We start from the raw sequence: 25,421 nt of genomic DNA, 5'->3' as shown, positions 1-25,421 counted from the left end.
ATTCTGAGCTTTATTCCCTTGGTAACCTCAATTGCCAGTTCCAGAACAAACAAGGTTTGGCTGGTGATAATGGTTGCCTGTCAACAGAACTATAGCTTGCATTGGACAATTTATTGAGTTTGTGCAAGTCTGGGTAATGGCAGCCATGGCAGTGTCTGGTAATGATTCATATGATGATGATGCATTATGAAGTACTCATAGGACACGGACTTCTTTGTACTATCCACTTAAAACAGTATGGGTGTCATAGCACTTTCTGAAAATGATTCCAGGATGGACTCCTCCATGGTCCCTTGATTAGTACTGGTAACCACCCTGTAACTATCATTTGGAAATTGTAGAGAAGCATTACTGTTAGAGCTATGCTTGGGGTTTACTTGGTGATTATCCCCCATTAGACTGCTGGTACTATGGTAGGTGGTGTCTATGTTAAGTTACTGACTCTCCTCTAAGAAACTAGCAGGACTCAATCTTGAAAGCATTAACTCCAGCCCTTAACATGATCCCCTGGAGTCATGAAAGAAAAGCCTATTTGTAGGTCTGACCAAATCAGAGGGAAGTGCATGGTGATGTTAAATACCACAGTTTTAATCCAAGCAAGTAAAACAGCAACACTTACATTCAACATGTAACCAGGCAACTAGACAATTGTCTGTTTTGATCTAGAGCAAGGTTACCCAAACTGGGCCCACTAGGCACCCTAACAGTCCAGGTTTTAAGGACATCCTTAAGCATGGATATCCTTAAAACCTGGACTGTTACAGTGCTTTGAAGAGTGAGTTTGGGAAACACTGATCTACATAATTATAATTTTCCCTTTGTTTCAATAGATAAACAAACCAATGTTTTTGTATTTTTTTATTTATTATTACTTAAGGAAGTATTTCAAAAAATAAATTCCAGTATCTCATTGTCCATCACAGTCAGAGTTTATTGCTTTAAATCACAACCATGATATTCTCCTACCTTGTTCCCTCACACAACAGTATATTGATCTACAACATGCTTTCAATAGATTTAAAAATAATTTAGTTCCAAATGAATTTAAGTGTGATAAAAGAACGCATTAATACTACAGCCAGCTTAGCATATATTTCTCGTATCAAGCTTTAGTAAAATTAGTCCTTATTTAGTTACCATTAACGTAGTGCAAGGAATTTACTAGAGCAAACTGAAGAACAATCCCAGACACTGCGATCCTCAATCGGAGATTTAGTGGATGTCCCAGGTAGGCCTTCTGAACCAGAGCAGCTTCCCAGCGAGGAATCAGGAGGGTTTCCTGGTGAATCAATGTTCAGTATAATAATGTAAAATGGTCAAGATTATATTTGTATTATATTAAATGATAGCATCCTACAAACAAGAACCACCCTGCTTTCTACAGTAGTGCAGACGCTGCACCCTACAAACAAGAACCACCCTGCTTTCTTCAGTAGTGCAGACGCTACACCCTACAAACAAGAACCACCCTGCTTTCTACAGTAGTGCAGACGCTGCACCCTACAAACAAGATCCACCCCGCTTTCTACAGTAGAGCAGACGCTGCATCCTACAAACACGAACCACCTCTCCTTTCTACAGTAGTGCAGACGCTGCATCCTATAAACAAAAACCACCCTGCTTTCTACAGTAGTGCAGACGCTGCACCCTACAAACAAAAAATACCCCTGATTTCTATAGTAGTGCAAACGCTGCAAGACAAATGTGGTGTGTACCATGTTATTTTTAATTCCCTATGCCAGTGGTAGTCAACATGCAGCCCTCATGCTGTTGCGGAACTACACATATCAGCATGCACTATTAGCAAAACTGTGGGAGGGCATGCTGGAACGTGTAGTATCACAACAGATGGAGGGCTGCATGTGTAATACCCTTGTCCTATGCCTTAGTAAGATCTTTTTGCAACGGTAGAGTTGGGGCACTATAATCCTTCTTGCCCATTTGACATACCTTTATGTCCTAATGTAGACAAATGTACAAACGTAGTGAACCATCAAGTCCTTTGTAATATAATCGGCATCAGAAAACATGGTTACATAACTGCACCCGTCTTTAACAGATTGAGACCCCAAATAGATATACTAAAAAATGAGAAAATAAGTCGAAAGATATAAGCAAGGACGTTCCAAAGAAAAAGACCACCGGCTATTGGAAGGGCTTCAAAGAGTTCTCAGACCCTTATTTAATTACTCTATTAACTTCATAAAAGGATAAACTGATCTCCATCTCCGCATTTCAGTCCCTTATTTCTGTTATTTATACGGGAGGCCTGTCCCTTCAGCCTCAACTGGTATCTAAAACATCCTACAGCAAACACACTAGACATCTAATGCAGAGTTTAAAATCTATCCATCCAAAACATCTAAGACATTGTAAAGACATGAGAAAATGTGCAATATTTTTTGCACTTCCCTCCATTAGAACAATGCATAACTGATTACCCAGCATTTATTATTTTATAAGACTATAAATTGATTGCAATACTTGCTTTTAGCCAGCAGAGGACAATGTTGTAATTGACCACTATAGAAAACAGTTTGGTAGACTGCTAAATTTCTCCATACGCAGCAATGCAAACTTTAGGTGTAATTTATGAAGCCCAAAGCTGCATACCAGCAGCACAAATGCTATTATGAGTGACATCACATGTACACCCAAGTTTGTGGGGAACATAACAGCATCCAATAGGGTGCAGAACTAGTGCACCAACATGCAGAAAAGATTTAGTTTTGTGGGACAAACAGCAAATTTACAGGAGCATTTCCAGAAAGGATATTCCCACAATGATCAGGTCTACCTGAAATGATGCAGGCCATAATAGTTTTACATTTCTGTTTTCATCTGTTAAATCAGGGATTTTTGTCTCTGGGTGCCAGGCATTCAAAATTAGAGACACAAAAAAGTTTCTTCCACCATTACAAAATAAATAAACATTTACAATAGTATGATAAAAAATGTAGTGACTTCCCTGCCCTTCCATTTTTAAAGTAATACCTTTTTCCACCTACATGAAAAACATGGGATTTTGCAAGTGAACGCACATCAGGATTTTTGTCAGTGGTAACAGCTCCCTCAAAAAAAAAACCTGGGACGAGTGACCCCGCAATCCTACCCGTGTAGCTAGCAGGGTTTTGCCCGGGAGGACCTGGGTGAGCTACATTGTATACGAGTAATCTGGGTCATCTGACCCAGTTGCCGTTTGCAGCATGTCGTTTACCATATCGCTTAGGAAGTGATATGGTAAACGACATCGCTCGGCAAGTGTGCACTCACCTTAACTATGCATTATATCTATTTATTTACTTTATGTTATTGTCCACAACAGATATAGAACTTCGGTAATCCAATTTCTAAGCAGTCACAGCAACAGGTTTATATAAGTAGGCGTATATACCGTAAAAGCAAAGCAATGGCGGTAAATCGTCCTTATAATAAAGATTAGCTGACTCCATATTCTAATCTCTATTATAGAATTTTGTGATAATTCTCAATGATTAGAAAGCTAATTTGCTTCCACTTTCAGCTGCTGAATCCACTGTAACACAATTCCTCCAGAAATTTTTTTTTATAAAAAGAAACAAAAACATTTAAAGTAAACAGATAACATAAAATGATGCATGACTCATGCAACTCTCATTGTTACTGTGTGGCTGATCCTGCGTTGGGAGCACAGCAGAAAAGATCAAGTAATTGTGCACCTGGACAAACTACACTGCAGTATAAAAGGCTGCAAATACATGTATTATTTCTGCATGCAGGGTAAATACTGGCTGCTTTTGCATGTAGCCACAAATACAGGTTTATTTTTACACTGCAGTTTAGATTAGGGTTGCTATAATATACCTTTAATCAGGGACACGTATGAATATCACAGATTCTGTGGCTGATTGAAAGCAGATTAAATGAAGGCTTGAAGTCAGGCAGCCACAAAACCTGTGTAAGTCATACGTGAACCTGATTAAAGGGATATTACAGTATCCCTGCACATTTTACACCTCCTTCGTCTGCAGAGGTTTTACCAACACAGTTCTTTGCGTGCCTTGCTCTCAACTCAGAACCACCCTCTGTTAAGTGCAATTGCTGGGTGAAGACTTCCAGTTAATGAGAGAAGCATACTGAATCACATATATAGTGCTGCTCATCCTACAGAAGTCCAACATGTGTGTTCTGGTGAAGGCAGAAACAGGGACATAGATTAATTTTAACGGTCTTTTGTGAAAGCATATATACTGGATGGTAAGAGAAGGTTATGTTATAAAGGGGAAAGTATGAAAAGGGATAAATCTGTTATTATTAAAAAAAAAATTATAATTGTAAAAATTGCTGTAGAGCAAAACCCACCTTCTCTTCCTTTGTTGGTATAGATGTATTATCCAATGTGCAATAAATGGCCAAACGATCGCAAAAGCCAAGGTGCCAGATGATCTCTCAAAGGGCCACCAAGATGATTTCTGAGAAAGACAGGGCAACTATATACTGTAAGACCCAGGAACAGGTATTTGTAATCATTAGACATAGGTGACACATATTTTCACAGACTAATGCAGTGCAAAATGTGGTCATGTTAATAAACTAATAGAAGTAAGTACAGCACTACTTAGAGTAAAGTGAAATATGACCACTCACACAATTCTTCGTAATTAGCCAATATAGACTATGTAAATCCCTACAATGCTCAATATGAAAAAAATAGGATTTTAATTATCTACCGGTATATCCTTTTCTCGTAGTCCATAAGGGATACTGGGGACACTTAGTACGATGGGGTATAGATGGGGTCCAAAGGAGCCGGTGCACTTTGAAGAAAATTTAAACAGGGTGTGCTGGCTCCTCCTCTCTATGCCCAGCCCAATTTAGGAAAACTGTGCTCGAAGGAGATGGACATACTTGAGGGAAGGAAACATGACAAGACAATAGGTGGTGAGATTAACTAACCAGCACACAGCAGAACAAACATACTAGCAACAGCTAGTGAAACCAGAACAGCAACAGCTGATGTAAACATCTTCACACAAAAATAACTTGCAGGAAAAGGCAAAGCACAGAGGCGGGCGCCCAGTATCCCTTATGGACTACGAGAAAAGAATTTACCGGTAGGTAATTAAAATCCTATTTTCTCTATCAACCATAATGGGTACCGGGGACTTCCCAAAGCTCCCAGAACTGGTGGGAACATGCTGAGATGCCTGCAGCACCGCAAGTCCAAAGTGGACATCCTCTGTAGTCAGGGTATCAAACCTGTGAACTTGACAAACGTGTTTGTCCCTGACCAGGTAGTGGCCTGCCATAGTTGCAAGGCAGAGACATCACGGGCAGCTGCCCAGGAAGAACCCACTGACCTGGTAGAGTGGGCCATGATAGACCGAGGAACAGGCAAGGCCGTCGAAGTGTAGGCCTGTTGAATAGTAAGCCTAATCCAAAGGACAACCCTTTTTGTGAGCATCATACAGCACAAAGAGGAAATCCGACTTCCAGACAGCAGCTGTCCTCTTGATATAAACTTCCAGGGCTTGCACTACATCCAAGGACTCAGGAATTGAGGAAGTGTCCGAAACCGCCAGAAGCACAATCGGCGGATTCAGGTGGAATGCAGAAACCACCTTAGGCAGGAACTGCTGTCAAGTTCTGAGCTCCGCTCTATCCTTATGAAAGACCAGATAGGGACTTCTGCAGGACAAAGCACCAAGTTCCGAAACACGCCTAGCGGAAGCCAAAGCCAAGAGCATGATGGTCTTCCACGTAAGGTACTTGTCCTCAACCGACGTCAGAGGTTCAAACCAAGAGAATTGCAAAAAGGTCAAAACCACGTTTCGATCCCAAAGTGCCGTGGGCGGCACAAAAGGAGGCTGGATGCGAAGGACACCCTGTAGGAACGTCTGGACTTCAGGTAAAGCAGCCAATTTCTTCTGAAAGAAAATGGACAAGGCCGAGATCTGAACTTCTATGGAGCCCAATCGTGGGCCCATATCCACACCAGCCTGCAAAAAGTGCCCCAGTTTGAAATCCACGGTCGGATACTTTCGGCCCTCACACCAGGAGACTTATCGTTTCCAGATATGGTGGTAATGCTTCGACGTGACAGCTTTCCTGGCTTGAATCATGGTGGTAATAACCTTACCTGGAATTCCCTTCTCAGCTAAAAGGTTCCACTCAACCGCCATGCCATTAAACGAAGCCGCAGTAAGTCCGGGTAGACAAACGGCCCTTGCTGAAGAAGATCCTCCCTGAGTGGTAGAGGCCAGGGGTCTTCTTTTGCCATGGCCAGAAGATCCGCGTACCAAACTGTTCGAGGCCAATCGGGGGCAATGAGAATTGCTTGAACTCCATCTCTTCTGATTTTTTTTAGAACCCTGGGGAGTAACTGAAACACCAGCCGGTAAACACACGTTGTCAGCGCATCCACTGCCGCTGCCAGAGGGTCCCTTGTCCTGGAACAATAGCACTGAAGCTAGTTATTGAGTCGAGAGGCCATCAGATCGATCTGCAGACAGACTCATAGATCTGTTATTAGTCGAAATACCTGCGGATGGAGACCCAACTCTCCTTGGGTGTAGGTCGTGATGACTGAGGAAGTCCACCTCCCAGTTGTCCACTCCCGAAATGAATATGGCAGAGACTGCCTTTGCATTCTTCTCTACCAAGAGAAGTATCTTGGAAAACCCCTGCATGCAGGCCCTCCTTTTTATACCTCCCTATCAATTGACATATGCCACAGCCGTGGCATTGTCTGATTGAACCTGAATGGCTCGTCCTTGAAGCAGAGGAGACGCCTGTAGCAGAGCATTGTATATTGCTCTGAGTTGCAGTATGTTTATAGGAAGACTGGCTTCGAGACTTGACCACCTGCCCTGAAACTGTGCCCCTTGGGTAACAGCTCCCCAGCCTCGAAGGCTCGCGTCCGTGGTCAAGAGAATCCAATCCTGGATCCCGAAGCTCCACCCCTCCAAGGCGTTGGAGGGCTGCAACCACCACAGGAGAAAAATCTTGGCCTGCGGTGAGACACGTATGACCTGGTGCATCTGCAGATGTGAATCCGACTATTTCTTCAGGAGATCCAGTTAGAATGTTCTCGCATGAAATCTGCCAAATTGAATGGCCTCAAAGGAGGCCGTCATCTTTCCAAACAGAAGGGTGTAAAGATGTACAGAGACCCGGTTTGGCTGCAGAACCGCTCGAACTAACTCCCGAAGCACCCGTGCCTTGTCCACAAGAAGGAAGATCTTCCGAGCCACCGTATCCAGGAGCATGCCGAGGAACTGGAGACGCTGGGTCGGCTCGAGGTGGGATTTTTGGAAGTTTAGAATCCAACCGTGGTATGACAGCAGGGATGTCATGCGACAGATGCTGTCTACCAGTAGTTCCTTTGATCTCGCTTTTATCAGCAGATCATCCAGGTAGGGGACAATGTTCACGTCCTGAATCCTGGAGTTGTAACATAATTTCCGCCATCACTTTGGTGAAGACCATTGAAGCCATGGAGAGGCCAAAGGACAGCGCCTGGAACTGGTAGTGTTCCTCCAACAGCGCAAACCTGGAGGTAGGCCTGATGAGGTGGCCATATCGTACTATGAAGGTATACGTCCTCTATGTCCAGAGAGACTAAGACCTCCCCCTCCTCCAGACCTGAGATCACTGCTCTCAGAGACTCCATTTTGAACCGGAAAACTCGCAGATATGGGTTTAACAATTTTAGGTTCAAAATGGGCCTCACTGAACCATCCAGTTTTGGTACCACAAACAGGCTGGAATAATATCCTTCATCCCGTTGTTGAAGTAGCACTGGCACAATGACTTGGGTCTGAGCCAATTTTTTTAAAGGCGCATGTCTTCCGAAGCTGGTAATCCCGATTTGAAAAACCGGTGAGGTGGAGAACTTTCGAACTTCAGTTTGTAGCCCTGGGAGATCAGGTCTTTTACCCAAGCATCCTGGCAGGAGCTGCTCCAATGGGGCTCAAGAATCTCAGACGAGCTCTCACCCTGAGATCCCCCATTGGCGGAGGGACACAGTCATGCAGAGTGTTTTGAGGAGACAAAGTTGACACCCTGGTCCTGAAACCCTGTGGTGGCAGACTTACATGACTTACCTTTGAAGCCTCGTGCCGCATCTGAGGCATCTCTGGCCTTTCCTTTAGACTGCGCTGTTCGAAAGGACTGCAGTGAAGGCCCGGTGTAAGAACGTCTAGCCGGTGGAGCTGCAGACGGGAGGTACGTGGACTTTCCAGCGGTAGCCTTCGAAATCAGAGTGTCTAACTCACCTCCAAACAGCCAATCTCCTGTGAAGGGTAAGGCCTCCACACTCTGTTTAGACTGATGTAGCCACAACGCCCTGCGTGCAGAAACCACTATGGTAGATGTACAAGCATTTATAATGCCAATCCCTTTGATTGCCTCACAGAGGAAACGGGCAGACTCCTGGATATGCTGAATCAGCGTCACCATTTCAGCCAGGGACTTATCCCCAGTGAGGCCTTCTTGAAGGCCTCTGCCCAAGTATGTATGGCGTGAGTAACCCAACATCCTGCAATAACAGGTCGTTGGGAGGCCCCTGCTGCAACATAAATAGATTTCACAGTTGTCTCCTGTCCGCAGGTTCCTTTAAAGGCAGAAGCCCCTGGAACAGGAAGTACTGTCTTTTTAGACAGGTGTGATACCGAATATCAGCCTCATTCCCAGGAATATGTAGGACATTCCTTATATCAAGGATAAGTGACTCTAAATCCTGCGCAGGAGAGGAATCATCCACCTCAGTAGTAGATTCCAGCTCCTCCCCATCTTCCACCTCTGGAACCTCCTCCACTGGATTCCGAGAGGATGTCAGGTAACCCTCTTTTTTGGGGTAATGGATTTGATAGAAGAGATACACGTCTTGCCTTCTGTAGTATCTTTAGTCAGAGCAGCCATAGACTGTTGTAACTGCTGCCTTTCCTGTCTAGCAGTAGTTAATTCATTGGACATGTCAGCCATAATAGTTTTAATAGAACTAAGCCAAGCTGGTTTCCAGCAATTCACTCCTAGAACCCCACTATCCTGTGAAGGCTGACTGCTTTGCTCACACATGAGAGAATCTGCAGGGGAGGGAGAAAACCTGGTGTGACAAATATTACACACAACCTTTTTCCACCATGCTGACAGGGAACATTTACATACACAAACATACACAGAGACACAGGTAGTACAAGCAAGCCTGCGCAGCCTAGTATGTGTGGAGAGACTCAGAGAGGAGGAACCAGCACACAGCCTGAAAACTTTCAATACAGAAGTTAGAAGAGAGGCAATTTGTTGTATAGTGTGTGAGGAGCCAAATATAAGGGTCCCACAGCGGGCTCTCCCCCTTAGCTACACCCCTGTACCAGTGTCTGGCCGTGGAGTACCATCTGGAGGAGCTGGCTGTCCTGCCTCAAAGCTGAGAGTGCAGGAAATGGCACCAGGGAGCCGCTGGTCTTGCTCGGAGATAGTGCCGCCCGCCCCTTGCAATGGCGCTGGAGCTACATGCTTATTTATACTGGTAAAGTCCCCAATTTTGTGTAAAACGAGGTCCCAGCAACTATTTACACTATCGCTGCCAGTCTGCGCGGGGGGGCTATGGGATCACAGAGGGAGTCCGTATGCCGGCCCCGCGTCGCACCAAGAACCGGGGGGACCCCGCTAGCGGGACCCCCGGCAAAACTCAACACTCTTCTGTCTTCAGGATCTTTGCTGGGGGTGTGCTGCTTACTGCGGGGGGGTGTGCAAGAGCGCAATGCCTACGGTGCACTGACCCTCAGGACCGTTGTAATGTCAGTGGGATCTGACTCAGCACCTCCAGGAGGCCGGTGTCGGTCCCCCTCCAGCATCCCTCGGTGCAGGTAGGCTGTTGGCCAGCAGCATACCTGAAAAAAATAATAATAGGATTTTAATACCTACCGGTTAATCCTTTTCTCCTAGTCTGTAGAGGATGCTGGGGACTCCAAAAGGACCATGGGGTATAGACGGGATCCGCAGGAGACATGGGCACACTAAGACTTTGAATGGGTGTGAACTGGCTCCTCCCTCTATGCCCATCCTCCAGACCTCAGTTATAGGAACTGTGCCCAGGGAGATGGACATTTCGAGGAAAAGGATTTTTGTTAACCAAGGATGAGATACATACCAGCTCACACCACAACACACCATACAACATGGCTTTTAAGCAATACCAGTTAACAGCATGAACCAAAAACAGCAACAAGCTGAACATAATCGATACACAACCTCTGTGTAACAGAAGCAATAACTATCAACACTACCGCAAAAACGGTCCGCACAGGGACGGGCACCCAGCATCCTCTACGGCAGGGGTGGGGAACCTTTGGCTCTCCAGCTGTTGTTGAACTACACATACCAGCATGCCCTGCTATAGGTTTGCTATTTGGCCATGCTAAAACTGTTGCATGGCATGCTGGGATGTGTAGTTCAACAACAGCTGGAGGACCGCAGGTTCCCCATCCCTGCTCTACGGACTAGGAGAAAAGGATTTACCGGTAGGTATTAAAATCCTATTTTCTCTTACGTCCTAGAGGATGCTGGGGACTCCAAAAGGACCATGGGGTTTATACCAAAGCTCCAGACCGGGCGGGAGAGTGCGGACGACTCTGCAGTACCGATTGAGCAAACATGAGGTCCTCATCAGCCAGGGTATCAAACTTGTAGAACTTAGCAAAAGTGTTTGAATCCGACCACGTAGCTGCTCAGCAAAGTTGAAGCGCCGAGACTCCTCGGGCAGCCGCCCAAGATGAGCCCACCATCCTGGTAGAATGGGCTTTCACTGACTTCAGCAACGGCAATCCAGCCGTAGAATGAGCATGCCGAATCGTATTACAGATCCAGCGGGCAATAGTCTGCTTGGAAGCAGGAGCCCCAATTTTGTTGGGAGCATATAGGACAAAGAGAGCCTCTGATTACCTAATTTGAGAATTTGAGCCGTTCTGGCGACATAAATTTTCAAAGCTCTGACCACATCGAGAGATTTTGAATCAGCCAAGGCTTCCGTAGCCACAGGCACCACAATAGGTTGGTTTATGTGAAACGAAGAAACCACCTTCGGCAGAAATTGTTGACGAGTTCTCAATTCCGCTCTATCCACATGGAAAATCAAATAGGGGCTCTTGTGAGACAAAGCCGCCAATTCCGACACCCGTCTTGCGGACGCCAAGGCCAACAGCATGACCACTTTCCAAGTGAGAAATTTCAACTCAACCTGTCGCAAAGGTTCAAACCAGTGTGACATAAGAAATTGCAACACCACGTCAAGGTCCCATGGTGCCACAAACGGAGGATGGATGTGCAGTACTCCCTTTACGAAAGTCTGAACCTCTGAAAGGGCGGCCAACTCTTTTTGAAAGAAAATAGATAAAGCCGAAATCTGCACTTTAATGGAACCTAATTTTAGGCCTGCATCCACACCTGCCTGCAAAAAATGGAGGTAACGACCCAGCTGAAACTCCTCCGTAGGAGCCTTCTTGGATTCACACCAAGACACATACTTTCTCCAAATACGGTGATAATGCTTCGCCGTGACTTCCTTTCTAGCCTTAAGCAGGGTGGGGATGACTTCCCCGGGAATACCCTTTCGAGCTAGGATTTGGCGTTCAACCTCCACGCCGTCAAACGCAACCGCGGTAAGTCCTGGAAGACGCACGGCCCCTGCAGTAACAGATCCTCTCTGAGAGGAAGAGGCCAGGGATCTTCTATGAGCAATTCCTGAAGCTCCGGATACCAGGCCCTCCGTGGCCAATCTGGAACAATTATTATCGCCTGAACCCTTGTTCTTCTTATGAACCTTATCACTTTTGGAATGAGTGGAAGTGGAGGGAACACATATACCGACTGAAACTCCCACGGAGTTACCAGGGCGTCCACTGCACTGGCTTGAGGGTCCCTCGACCTGGAACAATATCTCTGAAGCTTCTTGTTGAGGCGAGACGCCATCATGTCTATTTGATGAATTCCCCAACGACTTGTCACTTCTGCAAAAACCTCTTGATGAAGACCCCACTCTCCTGGATGGAGATCGTGTCTGCTGAGGAAATCTGCTTCCCAGTTGTCCACGCCCGGAAGGAAGACCGCTTACATGTTTTTCCGCCCAGCGGAGAACTTTTGTGGCCTCGGCCATCGCCGCTCTGCTCTTTGTTCCGCCCTGGTGGTTTATGTACGCCACTGCTGTTACGTTGTCCGACTGAATCAGGACAGGTAGACCTCGAAGAAAGTGTTCCGCTTGTAGAAGGCCGTTGTAGATGGCTCTTAATTCCAGAACGTTTATGTGCAGACAAGTTTCCTGGCTTGACCATTTTCCCTGGAAATTTTTTCCCTGTGTGACTGCTCAGAGACTTGCATCCGTGGTCAGCAGGAGGTGAGAACTTTGAAGCCACCACAGGAGAGATATTCTGGTCCTGGAAGATAGGCTTATTTTCCGGTGCATGTGCAGGTGAGACCCGGACCACTTGTCCAACAGGTCCCGGGCATTAAACCTGCCAAATGAAATGGCTTTGTAGGCTGCAACCATCTTCCCCAACACCCGAGTGCATTGATGAATCGACACTCTTGCCGGTTTCAGTATCTCCTTGACCATGTTTTGGATTTCCAGAGCTTTTTTCCCTGGGAGAAACAAACACTCTGTAGTTCCGTGTCCAGGATCATGCCCAAGAAAGACAGCCGAGTCGTCGGCGTCAACTGTGACTTTGGCAAATTTAGAATCCAACCATGTTGTTGCAGAACTGTCAGGGAGAGTGCCACGTTTCTTAGCAACTGCTCCTTTGATCTCGCCTTTATCAGGAGATCGTCCAAGTACGGTATAATTGTGACACCCTGCTTGTGTAGGAGTACCATCATTTCCGCCATTACTTTGGTGAAGACCCTCGGGGCCGTGGAAAGACCAAACGGCAACGTCTGAAATTGGTAATGACAATCCTGAACAGCAAACCTCAGGAAAGCTTGATGTGGAGGATATATTGGGACATGTAAGTAGGCATCCTTGATGTCGACTGACGCCATAAAATCCCCCCCCTTCCAGACTGGAGATTACTGCTCGAAGAGATTCCTGCTCGAAGAGATTCCATCTTGAACTTGAAACTTTTCAAATATAGATTGAGGGATTTTAGGTTCAGAATCAGTCTGACCGATCCACCCGGCTTTGGTACTACAAATAGGCTTGAATAAAACCCTTCTCCCCGTTGAGACGGGGGTACCATGACAATGACACGCTGTTGACACAGCTTTTGTATCGCAGCGCGCACTACTTCCCTTTCTGGGAGAGAAACTGGCAAGGCCGATTTGAAAAATCGGTGGGGGGGCACATCTTGAAACTCCAGTTTGTACCCTTGGGACACTATTTCTAACACCCAAGGATCCAGGCCCGAGTGAAACCAGATCTGACTGAAGAGTCTGAGACGCGCCCCCACCGGTACGGACTCCCGTAGAGGAGCCCCAGCGTCATGCGGTGGACTTGGCAGAAGCCCGGGAGGACTTCTGCTCCTGGGAACCTGGCACAGCAGGCGACCTTTTTCCCCTTCCTCTACCTTTAGAGGAAAGGAAGGACGACCCTCTTCCTTTTTTGTATTTATTAGGCCGAAAGGACTGCATCTGATAATGCGGCGTCTTTTTCTGTTGTGCAGGAACATAAGGAAGAAATTATGACTTACCCGCTGTAGCTGTAGACACCAAATCAGCGAGGCCGTCACCAAACAAGACACCACCTTTATATGGGAGAGCTTCCATAGCTTTCTTAGAGTCGGCATCAGCATTCCATTGATGAATCCACTGCGCTCTCCTGGCCGAGACTGCCATGGCATTGGCCCTTGATCCCAAGAGGCCAATATTCCTCGCCGCATCCTTTAGGTAAGCTGCAGCGTCCCTGATGTAACCGAGAGTCAAAAGAATGCTATCCCTATCCAGGGTATCCATGTCAGATGCCAAATTATCTGCCCACTTACCAATAGCACTACTCACCCATGCCGACGCCACGGCAGATCTGAGCAGCGCACCCGTAGTGACATAAATGGATTTTAAGGTAGTTTCCTGCTTATGATCAGCAGGGTCCTTTAGGGCAGCTGTGTCAGGAGACGGAAGCGCCACCTTCTTGGACAGTCGTGATAGAGCCTTGTCCACATTGGGAGATGACTCCCACTTTTCCCTGTCGTCAGAGGGGAAAGGATATGCCATTAGAATTCTCTTGTGAATCTGCCACCTTTTGTTAGGAGATTCCCAAGCTTTTTCACAAAGAGTGTTCAGCTCATGAGAGGGGGGAAACGTCATCTCAGGCTTTTTTCCCTTATACAAACAAACCCTTGTATCAGGAACAGTAGGTACTTCTGAAATATGTAAAACGTCTTTAATTGCCACAATCATATACTGAATACTCTTAACCAGTTTCGGATTTAAACTGGCCTCACTACAGTCGACACTAGAATCAGAGTCCGTGTCGGTATCAGTATCCACCATCTGGGTAAATGAACGCTTTTGTGACCCTGAGGGGGTCTGGATTTGAGACAAGGCGTACTCCATGGATTTTCTCCACGTTTGTGTCTGAGAATCAGATTTATCCAGCCTTTTAGTCAATAACGCCACATTTGCATTCAATGTACTCAACATATCCACCCAATCAGCAGTCGGCGGTGCCGACAGAGTCACTCCCAGCGCCTTATCCGCCCCCACAGCAACCTCCTCCGGGGAGGAGCACTCAGCCTCAGACATGGCGACACACACGTACCGACACGCACCAACACACTGGCTATAGGGGACAGACCCACGGAAAGCCTGTTAGAGACACACAGAGGGAGTTTACCAGCTCACACCCCAGCGCCTATCCCGGTACCGAGAGCAAATACACACTGCCTCAGACCTGTTTGCGCTGTTATTATCAATGGGTAATCGCACCAAATTACTGTGCCCCCCCCCCCCCCCCCCCCCGTTTTGCCCCCTGTTACTTGTGCAGGAGTGTGGAGGTCCGGGCCAGCGTCTCTGCATCCTGTGAAGAGAAAATGGCCCTGGTAAGCCGAGAGGGCTAAGCCACGCCCCCTCACTGGCGCGCTGTAGTCCCGCTCAAATTTAAAATATTTATACTGGTGGGGGCTATATCTAGTGCCTAGGTACTTCCAACATATATACTTTTGCCAGTTTTATTGTAAAAACTTCAGTAATCATGTTGCCCAGGGCGCCCCCCCTGCAAGTGCCGCCATAAGTGTGTGTGGGAGCAATGGCTGCGCGGTACCTCAGTACTGAAGTCTTCTGTTCTTCCTTTACTCACCCGGCTTCTTTCTTCTGGCTCTTGACGGCACGGCTCCGGGAACAAGCAGATAGGTGCACCAAGTAATCGAACCCTCTGGAGCTAATGGTGTCCAGTAGCCTAAGAAGCAGAGCCTTTGAACTCACAGAAGTAGGTCTGCTTCTCTCCCCTAAGTCCCACGATGCAGGGAGCCTGTAGCCAGCAGGTCTCCCTGAAAATAATAAACCTAACAAAGTCTTTTCAGAGAAACTCAGGAGAGCTCCCCTAGTGTGCAACCAGTCTCTCTGGGCACAGAATCTAACTGAGGTCTGGAGGAGGGGCATAGAGGGAGGAGCCAGTTCACACCCATTCAAAGTCTTATAGTGTGCCCATGTATCCTGCGGATCCAGTCTATACCCCATGGTCCTTTTGGAGTCCCCAGCATCCTCTAGGACGTAAGAGAAAAACATTTAAAATAAACTGAAGAAAAAATCTCTGGAGCTCCAGAGTGTGCATCGTCTCCTGAGGGCACATTTTTCTAAACTGGGCTGTGGGGAAGGGCATAGAGGGGAGGAGCCAGCACACCCTGTTTGAAGAAAATGTAAAGTGCTCCGGCCTCCTTTGGACCCCATCTATACCCCATCGTACTAAGTGTCCCCAGTATCCCTTATGGAAGATAGAGGCAACAAAGGCACAAGCACCCACCAACACGTTACACCCTTACAAAGCACTAATTCTACAGATGCCCAAGCATGCAGCAATTGAAGAATCCGATTTGCCCATTTTAAAACAATTTTGGCTCCAAATCACTGATCCTCCAGGTCTTCTCATCTAACTTCATCTGCCTGTGTTGGACAGCTGATGGACATCAAGTGCCGAGTACCCGGCTCCTGTGACTTTATAGAGACAAATGACTATTCAACATGTAAAGTATTGGAACCAGTTCTTATTTTACCTTGTTAGCAGACTGATGCAACTTAGATTCCAGCAGCATTGAATTTGTCTAAAAAATATGAAATTTAATTTATTAATTTTTCTTAAAAAATACAGAAAACCCCCAGTATGCACTAAGACCCGCACCAACTGTAGATAAAAACGCCAAATATCCTCCCGAAGTAACATCTGATGTCAGGGTCCCAGGAGAACACTCCAACTCATTAGTTACACTGTAACAAGCGTCACTGGATAATCCGCCACTTATGATTGACAGGCTGCAACGCCAATCTAGTGAGCTGCAGCTGGAGTCACGGTCATTATTTCTGTATTCCAAATAAAGAGTTTGAAAGTTCTCTCGGCTATGGACACAAACATTCTTTTTGGGTACTTTTCAGGAATAGTAGGCAAGGTAACTGTACTAGTTAAACAGGATATATCACATGCTTGGAGTAGCTACACCAGAGATCTGATTCAGTTGTTGAGAGAACTGCAGCTCATGCCGCAAAGTACCATCGGTACTTTGCGCATTCGCCGGACCTGTGCTGTCCCATGTGCAGTACGGGTCTGCGACATTGGAAGCAAATCAGCAGCAGACGTAACTGATTGACAGTCTGCTGTCATTTGGGGGTGGGGAGTGAACGGTGATGGACGCAGATTCCCTAATCAAAGGCATATCGCGAGTGATGATGCCGGGATCTCAGTCGGAAGACACCGATTTCCTGGCCTCTTTGTTGGATCTGTGGCGGCTGATGCAGCCAGCCGATGGTGTCGCCGGTGATCTGATGCTGCGTCATTGGATGCAGAATGGATTACTAATACAAGCAGGAGGCATCTACTTATATATTAGACATCTCTGCTGCATTGCCATACTAGGGCTATCGCTGCTGCTTCCATATAAACAGCAGCCATAGCACCTCCAACCACATCGGAATCAGGCCTAACATATTTTCGCCAACACTTCTCACCTGTAGGACCACTCCTCTGTTACTCACCAAGAATAGATGTAAAAATGTTCAAGAATTGTATTATTCATTAGTTTCTATAACTACTTTTTCTAATACCCAACAACCATGCAGAGAGAGAAGTTACCTGTGAGGCAGTAAGGGCCTCCAATGTTTGCAGCCTCTGCAGGACGTTCTGCATGTCCTCCTGTAACCGCATTAGTACAACAGCAATCTGCTCATTAAGGCTGCCACTTGGTCCTCTCTCTGACCCCCAGCCCTCTCCACCACCTTCACCACTGCCCATCTGCCCCCCTCGGGATCCTTCTCCTACAGCGTTTGTACGATATGCTAGATAGAAGAAAAGCAAAACATCAATGTGGTTAGAATTAAAAGAGAAACTATAATACCACAACTTTACACAAAAGCACCCTACCCCATTTTCTGCCATACATATTAACTTACGTTAACATTGTTAAACAATCAACCAGAGCTTCAGTCTGGTCAAACAAAATGTGTGGACAAATCTGAAAAGTTTGGTCACTCAGTGCCTGGTCATATCCTTGTATGCAATCACCACCTAAGTGCATTTTCCAACAGGCCTGATAAACATTTTATAAAGCCTGATAAAAAGGAGGATTGTGGGTGTGGTCATTCTGGGTGCACCCATGCAGCAATTAAGGGGTACATTTATCAAGCTTTCTAAACAGTGGATAAGTTACCCACAGCATATCATTTATCAAATATGTTCTATAAAATGATAGGTAGAAGTTAATTGGTTGCTATGGGCAACAACTCCACTCTTTAGAAGGCTTGATACATCTCCCCCTAAGTCTACTACAAACAAAGCAGCCATTGTAATGGCAAAGGGTCTGTGCCCTTGAAGGCGTTCCTACACAAAAACAAAAAGTATATACTAATACTAGCAAATACTACTTGTCTAGACTGCACCTCACCACTTCTTGATGCCAATGAATGGTAATTCTAATTGCACAATTCACAATGTGCAGAGAGTGCTCTAGTGTCAGGCCTGCAGAATATCACATAGGCTGTAAATCAGCTTGATTTCTTTTCTTTTTCAACTATGTACTGTTCTTGGTAAGTAAACCGTTAATCTTGATTTTTTTTCTTTGAGACGCATTGTCGTCATACACTGTTTTTAGCCCATTTATAGGGTATAAGCAAATCAAAGTCAGACATGTATATCGCATTTGGGTGACTCAAAGGGTGAGCTGATTAGCCATTCAGGATCAAGCTTATCTTGCTAAAACCATTCCAGTCTTTAATCACACAAATCACAATGTGCTCTACAACTAAATGAATGCATGACAGCTGTTTTCAGGAGATTAAACATTGCTGTTGTATATTTCCTGAGGGCCGCAAATGAATTTGGTCAACAGCCGGCCTGTATGGATTTATGTCCATAAACAACCCTCATGTTGCTTTGACATTTACAAGCCATTCCTAGTCATGTCTCAGCAACTGGTTTTAGGCTGATCAATAGTGTACAATACTGGTGCAGCAATATTGGGCGTTAGCATACCTCTCCCTCTCCTGTTGTAGTCAGCCTTTCCATTCCCAGACTTCTCTTTTTGTGGTGTTCGGCCAGACGCCTTACCGTCTTCTCCACCATCTTTCACTTCTCCCCCAACTAAGATTTCAGTCAGCATTGCTTCTTTTATCAGCTGACTGTGATCTACCTGTGTATAAAGAGAGCATTCCACAATGATGATTCGGAAAAGAAATGACACAACAATGAATATACAGATTTATTAGTTCACAGGTTCTCAAACTCGGTCCTCAGGACCCCACACGGTGCATGTTTTGCAGGTCTCCTCACAGACTGACAAGTGAAATAATTAACTTCGCCTGTGGACCTTTCAAAATGTGTCAGTGAGTAATTACTACACCTGTGCACCTGCTGGGTTACCTGCAAAACATGCACTGTGTAGGGTCCTGAGGACCGAGTTTGAGAACCTGTGTATTAGTTCATCCCGTGGGACATGGTTATGTATAGAAATGTATGTATATAAATGTTGTCCGGACCGCGCCCCCTCAAATGGTGCGTCGACGCCCACAAAACGGTGCATCTACGCCACGTCACCGCCAGGACTTAGACTGCGTACTGAAGAGAATGCAGCTTAAGACCTTGAGTATGCACGCACCGGCGTATGCGCACATCTACTGAAATCGCAGAATAGAAATTTCAGCACAATAGCGATCCATGCTGAATCGGGCCCGAAGACCCTTATCCACAAACTGGTCATCTCCAGACTGAACTACTATAATCTCCTCCGGACTGGCATCCCTGACAAATGCCTTTCTCCGCTCCAATCTGTCCTCAATGCTGCAGCCCGGCTCATCTTCCTCACCAAATGCACTACGTCCACCTCCCTTCCTGGCAGAAGGGAGGTGGACGTAGAATCCAATTCAAGCTTCTCACACTCGCCCAACAAAGCCCTCACCCTCTCTCTTATTTACATCTCTGACCTTATCTCCCTCTACACTCTTACCCGTCCTCTTCAATCTTCTAATGCACGCTGCCTCTCCTGCCTACTGGTTACTTTCTTGTACTCCTACCTTCAAAATGTCTCACGTGCTGCTCCCCTTCTCTGGAATTCTCCACCTCTCTAAAAAACTTCAAACAGGCTCAGAAGACCCACTTCTTCACCAAACCCAGCCTAATCTCATCCTAACCATATGTTTCAAGCTCTCTGTCTACCCCATCTGTGCCACCACTGTTCTGTCTGCCCCTCCCCCTTAGATTGTAAGCTCTCACGAGTAGGGCCCTCTTCCCTCATGTGCTTATCCTTTTCTTACTTTAATAATCTTCAACTGCACGAAATCCCATGGTTTTCTGCCACCCTGACACTTATTTCTGGGTCATTGCTGATGTAGATATGTTTATTTACCCTACACTTGTCCTATATTGTCTTCTACTGTAAGTCAGTTTTCTTGTTTTGATTATTTATGTACTTTGTAATTGGGCGCTGCGGATCCCTTGTGGCGCCATATAAACAATGATGATAATAATAATAATAATAATAAGAATTTACTTACCGATAATTCTATTTCTCGGAGTCCGTAGTGGATGCTGGGGTTCCTGAAAGGACCATGGGGAATAGCGGCTCCGCAGGAGACAGGGCACAAAAGTTAAGCTTTAGGATCAGGTGGTGTGCACTGGCTCCTCCCCCTATGACCCTCCTCCAAGCCTCAGTTAGGATACTGTGCCCGGACGAGCGTACATAATAAGGAAGGATTTTGAATCCCGGGTAAGATTCATACCAGCCACACCAATCACACTGTACAACCTGTGATCTGAACCCAGTTAACAGTATGAGAACAGAGGAGCCTCTGAAAGATGGCTCACTACAACAATAACCCGATTTAGTTAACAATAACTATGTACAAGTATTGCAGATAATCCGCACTTGGGATGGGCGCCCAGCATCCACTACGGACTCCGAGAAATAGAATTATCGGTAAGTAAATTCTTATTTTCTCTATCGTCCTAGTGGATGCTGGGGTTCCTGAAAGGACCATGGGGATTATACCAAAGCTCCCAAACGGGCGGGAGAGTGCGGATGACTCTGCAGCACCGAATGAGAGAACTCCAGGTCCTCCTTAGCCAGGGTATCAAATTTGTAGGATTTTACAAACGTGTTCTCCCCCGACCACATAGCCGCTCGGCAAAGTTGTAAAGCCGAGACCCCTCGGGCAGCCGCCCAAGATGAGCCCACCTTCCTTGTGGAATGGGCATTTACATATTTTTGGCTGTGGCAAGCCTGCCACAGAAAGTGCAAGCTGAATTGTACTACAAATCCAACGAGCAATAGTCTGCTTAGAAGCAGGGGCACCCAGCTTGTTGGGTGCATACAGGATAAAACAGCAAGTCAGATTTCCTGACTCCAGCCGACCTGGAAAACTATATTTTCAGGGCCCTGACAACATCCAGCAACTTGGAGTCCTCCAAGTCCCTAGTAGCCGCAGGTACCACAATAAGCTGGTTCAGGTAAAACGCTGACACCACCTTAGGGATAAACTGGGGACGAGTCCGCAGCTTTGCTCTGTCCGAATGGACAATCAGATATGGCTTTGTGAGACAAAGCCGCCAATTTTGACACTCGCCTGGCCGAGGCCAGGACCAACCGCATGTTCACTTTCCATGTGAGATATATCAAATCCACAGATTTGAGTGGTTTAAACCAATGTGATTTTTGGAATCCCCAAAACTACGTTGAGATCCCCCAGTGCCACTGGAGACATCAAAAGGGGTTGTATATGCAGTACTCCCTTGACAAACTTCTGGACTTCAGGAACTGAAGCCAATTCTTTCTGGAAGAAAATCGACAGGCCGAAATTTGAACCTTAATGGACCCCAATTTGAGGCCCATAGACACTCCTGTTTGCAGGAAATATAGGAATTAACCTAGTTGAAATTCTTCCGTGGAGCCTTCCTGGCCTCACACCATGGAACATATTTTCACCTAAACTGTGATAATGTTGTGCGGTCACCTCCTTCCTGGCTCTGACCAGGGTAGGGATGACCTCTTCGGGAATGCCTTTTTCCCTTAGGATCCGGCGTTCACCCGCCCCTGCGTCAACGCAGCTGCGGTAAGTCTTGGAACAGACATGATTCTTGCTGAATCAAGACCCTTCTTATCTCTTGAAGTTCCGGTTACCAAGTCCTTCTTGGCCAAACCGGAGCCACGAGTATAATTCTTACTCCTCTCCTTCCTATAATTCTCAATACCCTGGGTATGAGAGGCAGAGGAGGGAACACATACCCGACTGGTACACCCACGGTGTTACCAGAGCGACCCAGCTATTGCCTGAGGGTCTCTTGACCTGGCGCTTCAGGTGGGACGCCATCTTATGACCACCTTTGGTCTTTCCCACGGTTTACAATCATGTGGAAACTTCCAGATGAAGTTCCCACTTTTCCGAGTGGAATTCATTCCTGCTGAGGAAATTCAGTTTTCCACTCCCGGAATGAACACTGCTGACAGTGTTATCACATGATTTTTTGCTCAGCGAAAAGTTCTTGCTGTCATTGCCCTCCTGCTTCTTGTGCCGCCCCGTCTGTTTACGTGGGCGACTGCCATGATGATGTCCGACCAGATCAGCACCGACTGACTTTGAAGCAGAGGTCTTCCTAGGCTCAGAGCATTGGAAATTGCTCTTAGCTCCAGTATATTCATGTGGAGAAAAGTCTCCAGACTTGACCACATTCCTTGGAAATTTCTTCCCTGTGTGACTGCTTCCCAGCCTCTCAGGCTGGCATCCGTGGTCACCAGAACACAGTCCTGAATGCTGAATGTGCTGTCCTCTAGAAGATGAGCACTCTGCAGCCCCCACAGAAGAGACACTCTTGTCCTTGGAGACAGGATTATCTGCTGATGCATCTGAAGATGCGATCCGGACCATTCGTCCAGCAAATCCCCCTGAAAATTTTTTGCGTGAGATCTGCCGAATGGAATTGCTTCGTAAGAAGCCACCATTTTTCCCAGGACTCCTGTGCATTGATGCACTGATACTTGGCCTGGTTTTAGGAGGTTTCTGACTAGTTCGGATAGCTCCCTGGCTTTCTCCTCCAGGAGAAACACCTTTTTCTGGACTATGCCCAGAATCATTCCTAGGAACAGCAGACGTATCGTCGGAAAAAACGCTGCGATTTTTGGAATATTTAGAATCCACTCGTGCTGTCATAGAACTACTTTAGATAGTGCTATTCCGACCTCCAACTGTTCTCTGGACCTTTCCCTTTTCAGGATATCGTCCAAGTAAGGGATAATTAAGATGCCCTTTTCTTTGAAGAGAATCATCTTTTCGGCCATTACCTTGGTAAAGGCCCGGGGTGCCGTGGATAATTCAACGGCAGCGTCAGAAACTGATATTGACAGTTCTGTACCACGAACCATAGGTACCCTTGTTGAGAAGGGCAAATTTGGACATGGAGGTAATCCTTGATGTCCAGGGACACCATATAGTCCCCTTTTTTCCGGTTCGCTATCACTGTCTGAGTGACTCCATCTTGATTTGAACCTTTGTATGTAAGTGTTCAAAAATTTCAGATTTAGAATATGTCTCACCAAGCCGTCTGGCTTCAGTACCACAATATAGTGTGGAAGACTAATACCCTTTTCCTTGATTGTAGGAGGGGTACTTTGATTATCACCTGCTGGAAATACAGCTTGTGAATTTTTTTCCAATACTGCCTCCCTGTCGGAGGGAGCCTTTGGTAAAGCAGACTTCAGGAACCTGCGAGGAAAAGATGTCTCGAATCTCCAAACTGTACCCCTGGGATAATACTTTGTACGATCTAGGGGTCAACTTGCGAGTGATCCCACTGCACGCTGAGACTCTTGAGACGACCCCCCACCTCACCTGAGTCAGCTTGCACGGCCCCAGCGTCCTGCTGAGGACTTGGCAGACTCGGTGGAGGGCTTCTGTTCCTGGAAAGGGGCTGCCTTCTGCAGTCTACTTCCCTTTCCTCTATGTCTGGGCAGATATGACTGGCCTTTTGCCCGCATGCCCTTATGGGAACGGAAGGATTGAGGCTGAAAAGACAGTGTCTTTTTCTGCTGAGATGTGACTTGGGGTAAAAAGGTTGGATTTCCCAGCTGTTGCCGTGGCCCCCAGGTCCGATGGACCGACCCCAAGTACCTACTCTCCTTTATACGACCATACTTTCATGTGCCGTATGGGATCTGCATCACCTGACCACTGTCGTGTCCATAACATCTTCTGGCAGATATGGACAACGCACTTATCTTGATGCCAGAGTGCAAATATCCCTCTGTGCATCTCGCATATATATATATATATATATATATATATATATATATATATATATATATATATATATATATATATATATATATATATATATATATATATATAGACTGCATCCTATTAAATGCTCTATATCACTAAAATATTTTCAGTCAGGGAATCCGACCAAGCCAACCCAGCCCTGCATTTCCAGGCTGAGGCGATCGCTGGTCGCAGTATAACCACCGTATGTGTGTATATACTTTTTAGGATATTGCTCCAGCTTCATATCAGCTGGCTCCTTGAGGGCGGCCGTATCTGGAGACGGTAACGCCACATGATAAGCGTGTGAGCGCCTTATCCACCCTAAGGGGTGTTTCCCAACGCGCCCTAACTTCTGGCGGGAAAAGGTATAACGCCAATATTTGCTATCGGGGTAAACCCACGCCTCATCACACACTTCATTTTATTTTATCTGATTCAGGAAAAACTACGGTAGTTTTTTCACTGCCACATAATACCCATCTTTGTGGTACTTGTAGTATCAGAAATATGTAACACCTCCTTCATTGCCCTTAACGTGTGGCCCTAATGAGGAATACGTTTGTTTATTCACCGTCGACACTGGATTCAGTGTCCGTGTCTGTGTCTGTGTCGACCGACTAAGGTAAACGGGCGTTTTAAACCCCTGACGGTGTTTTTGAGACGTCTGGACCGGTACTAATTGTTTGTCGGCCGTCTCATGTCGTCAACCGACCTTGCAGCGTGTTGACATTATCACGTAATTCCCTAAATAAGCCATCCATTCCGGTGTCGACTCCCTAGAGAGTGACATCACCATTACAGGCAATTGCTCCGCCTCCTCACCAACATCGTCCTCATACATGTCGACACACACGTACCGACACACAGCACACACACAGGGAATGCTCTGATAGAGGACAGGACCCACTAGCCCTTTGGAGAGACAGAGGGAGAGTTTGCCAGCACACACCAAAAACGCTATAATTATATAGGGACAACCTTATATAAGTGTTTTCCCTTATAGCATCTTTATATATATATGTCTAACGCCAAATTAGTGCCCCCCCTCTCTGTTTTAACCCTGTTTCTGTAGTGCAGTGCAGGGGAGAGCCTGGGAGCCTTCCCTCCAGCCTTTCTGTGAGGGAAAATGGCGCTGTGTGCTGAGGAGATAGGCCCCGCCCCCTTTTCGGCGGGCTCGTCTCCCGCTCTTCAACGGATTCTGGCAGGGGTTAAATATCTCCATATAGCTCCCGGAGGCTATATGTGAGGTATTTTTTGCCAAATAACAGGTTTCCATTGCTGCCCAAGGCGCCCCCCCCCAGCGCCCTGCACCCTCAATGACTGCCGTGTGAAGTGTGCTGAGAGCAATGGCGCACAGCTGCAGTGCTGTGCGCTACCTTAAGAAGACTGAAGAGTCTTCTGCCGCCGATTTCTGGACCTCTTCTCTTTTCGGCATCTGCAAGGGGGCCGGCGGCGCGGCTCCGGTGACCCATCCAGGCTGTACCTGTGATCGTCCCTCTGGAGCTAAT

General features: G+C 46.4%; 1 protein-coding gene across 5 annotated transcripts in view; it reads right to left on the bottom strand.

Annotated features, from left to right (window-relative positions):
* Positions 1-907: 907 nt before the first annotated feature.
* Positions 908-25,421, bottom strand: part of ACBD5 (acyl-CoA binding domain containing 5) — a 117,788-nt gene continuing 93,274 nt past the window's right edge. For all 5 annotated transcript variants that reach the window (XM_063921675.1, XM_063921673.1, XM_063921677.1 and 2 more), the window contains 5 exons: positions 18,638-18,794; positions 17,243-17,445; positions 16,173-16,220; positions 4,342-4,451; positions 908-1,279 (listed from right to left, as the gene is read on the bottom strand). In XM_063921675.1, the coding sequence (XP_063777745.1) occupies positions 1,267-1,279; positions 4,342-4,451; positions 16,173-16,220; positions 17,243-17,445; positions 18,638-18,794 (531 nt within the window). In that variant the 3' untranslated portion in view covers positions 908-1,266. The remainder of the gene's footprint in view (positions 1,280-4,341; positions 4,452-16,172; positions 16,221-17,242; positions 17,446-18,637; positions 18,795-25,421) is intronic.

Source organism: Pseudophryne corroboree, chromosome 5 (genome assembly GCF_028390025.1).
Source record: "Pseudophryne corroboree isolate aPseCor3 chromosome 5, aPseCor3.hap2, whole genome shotgun sequence".
Lineage (NCBI taxonomy): Eukaryota > Metazoa > Chordata > Amphibia > Anura > Myobatrachidae > Pseudophryne > Pseudophryne corroboree.
The sequence above is the reverse complement of the archived record's forward strand: the minus strand, read 5'-3'. Positions and strand labels throughout refer to the sequence as shown.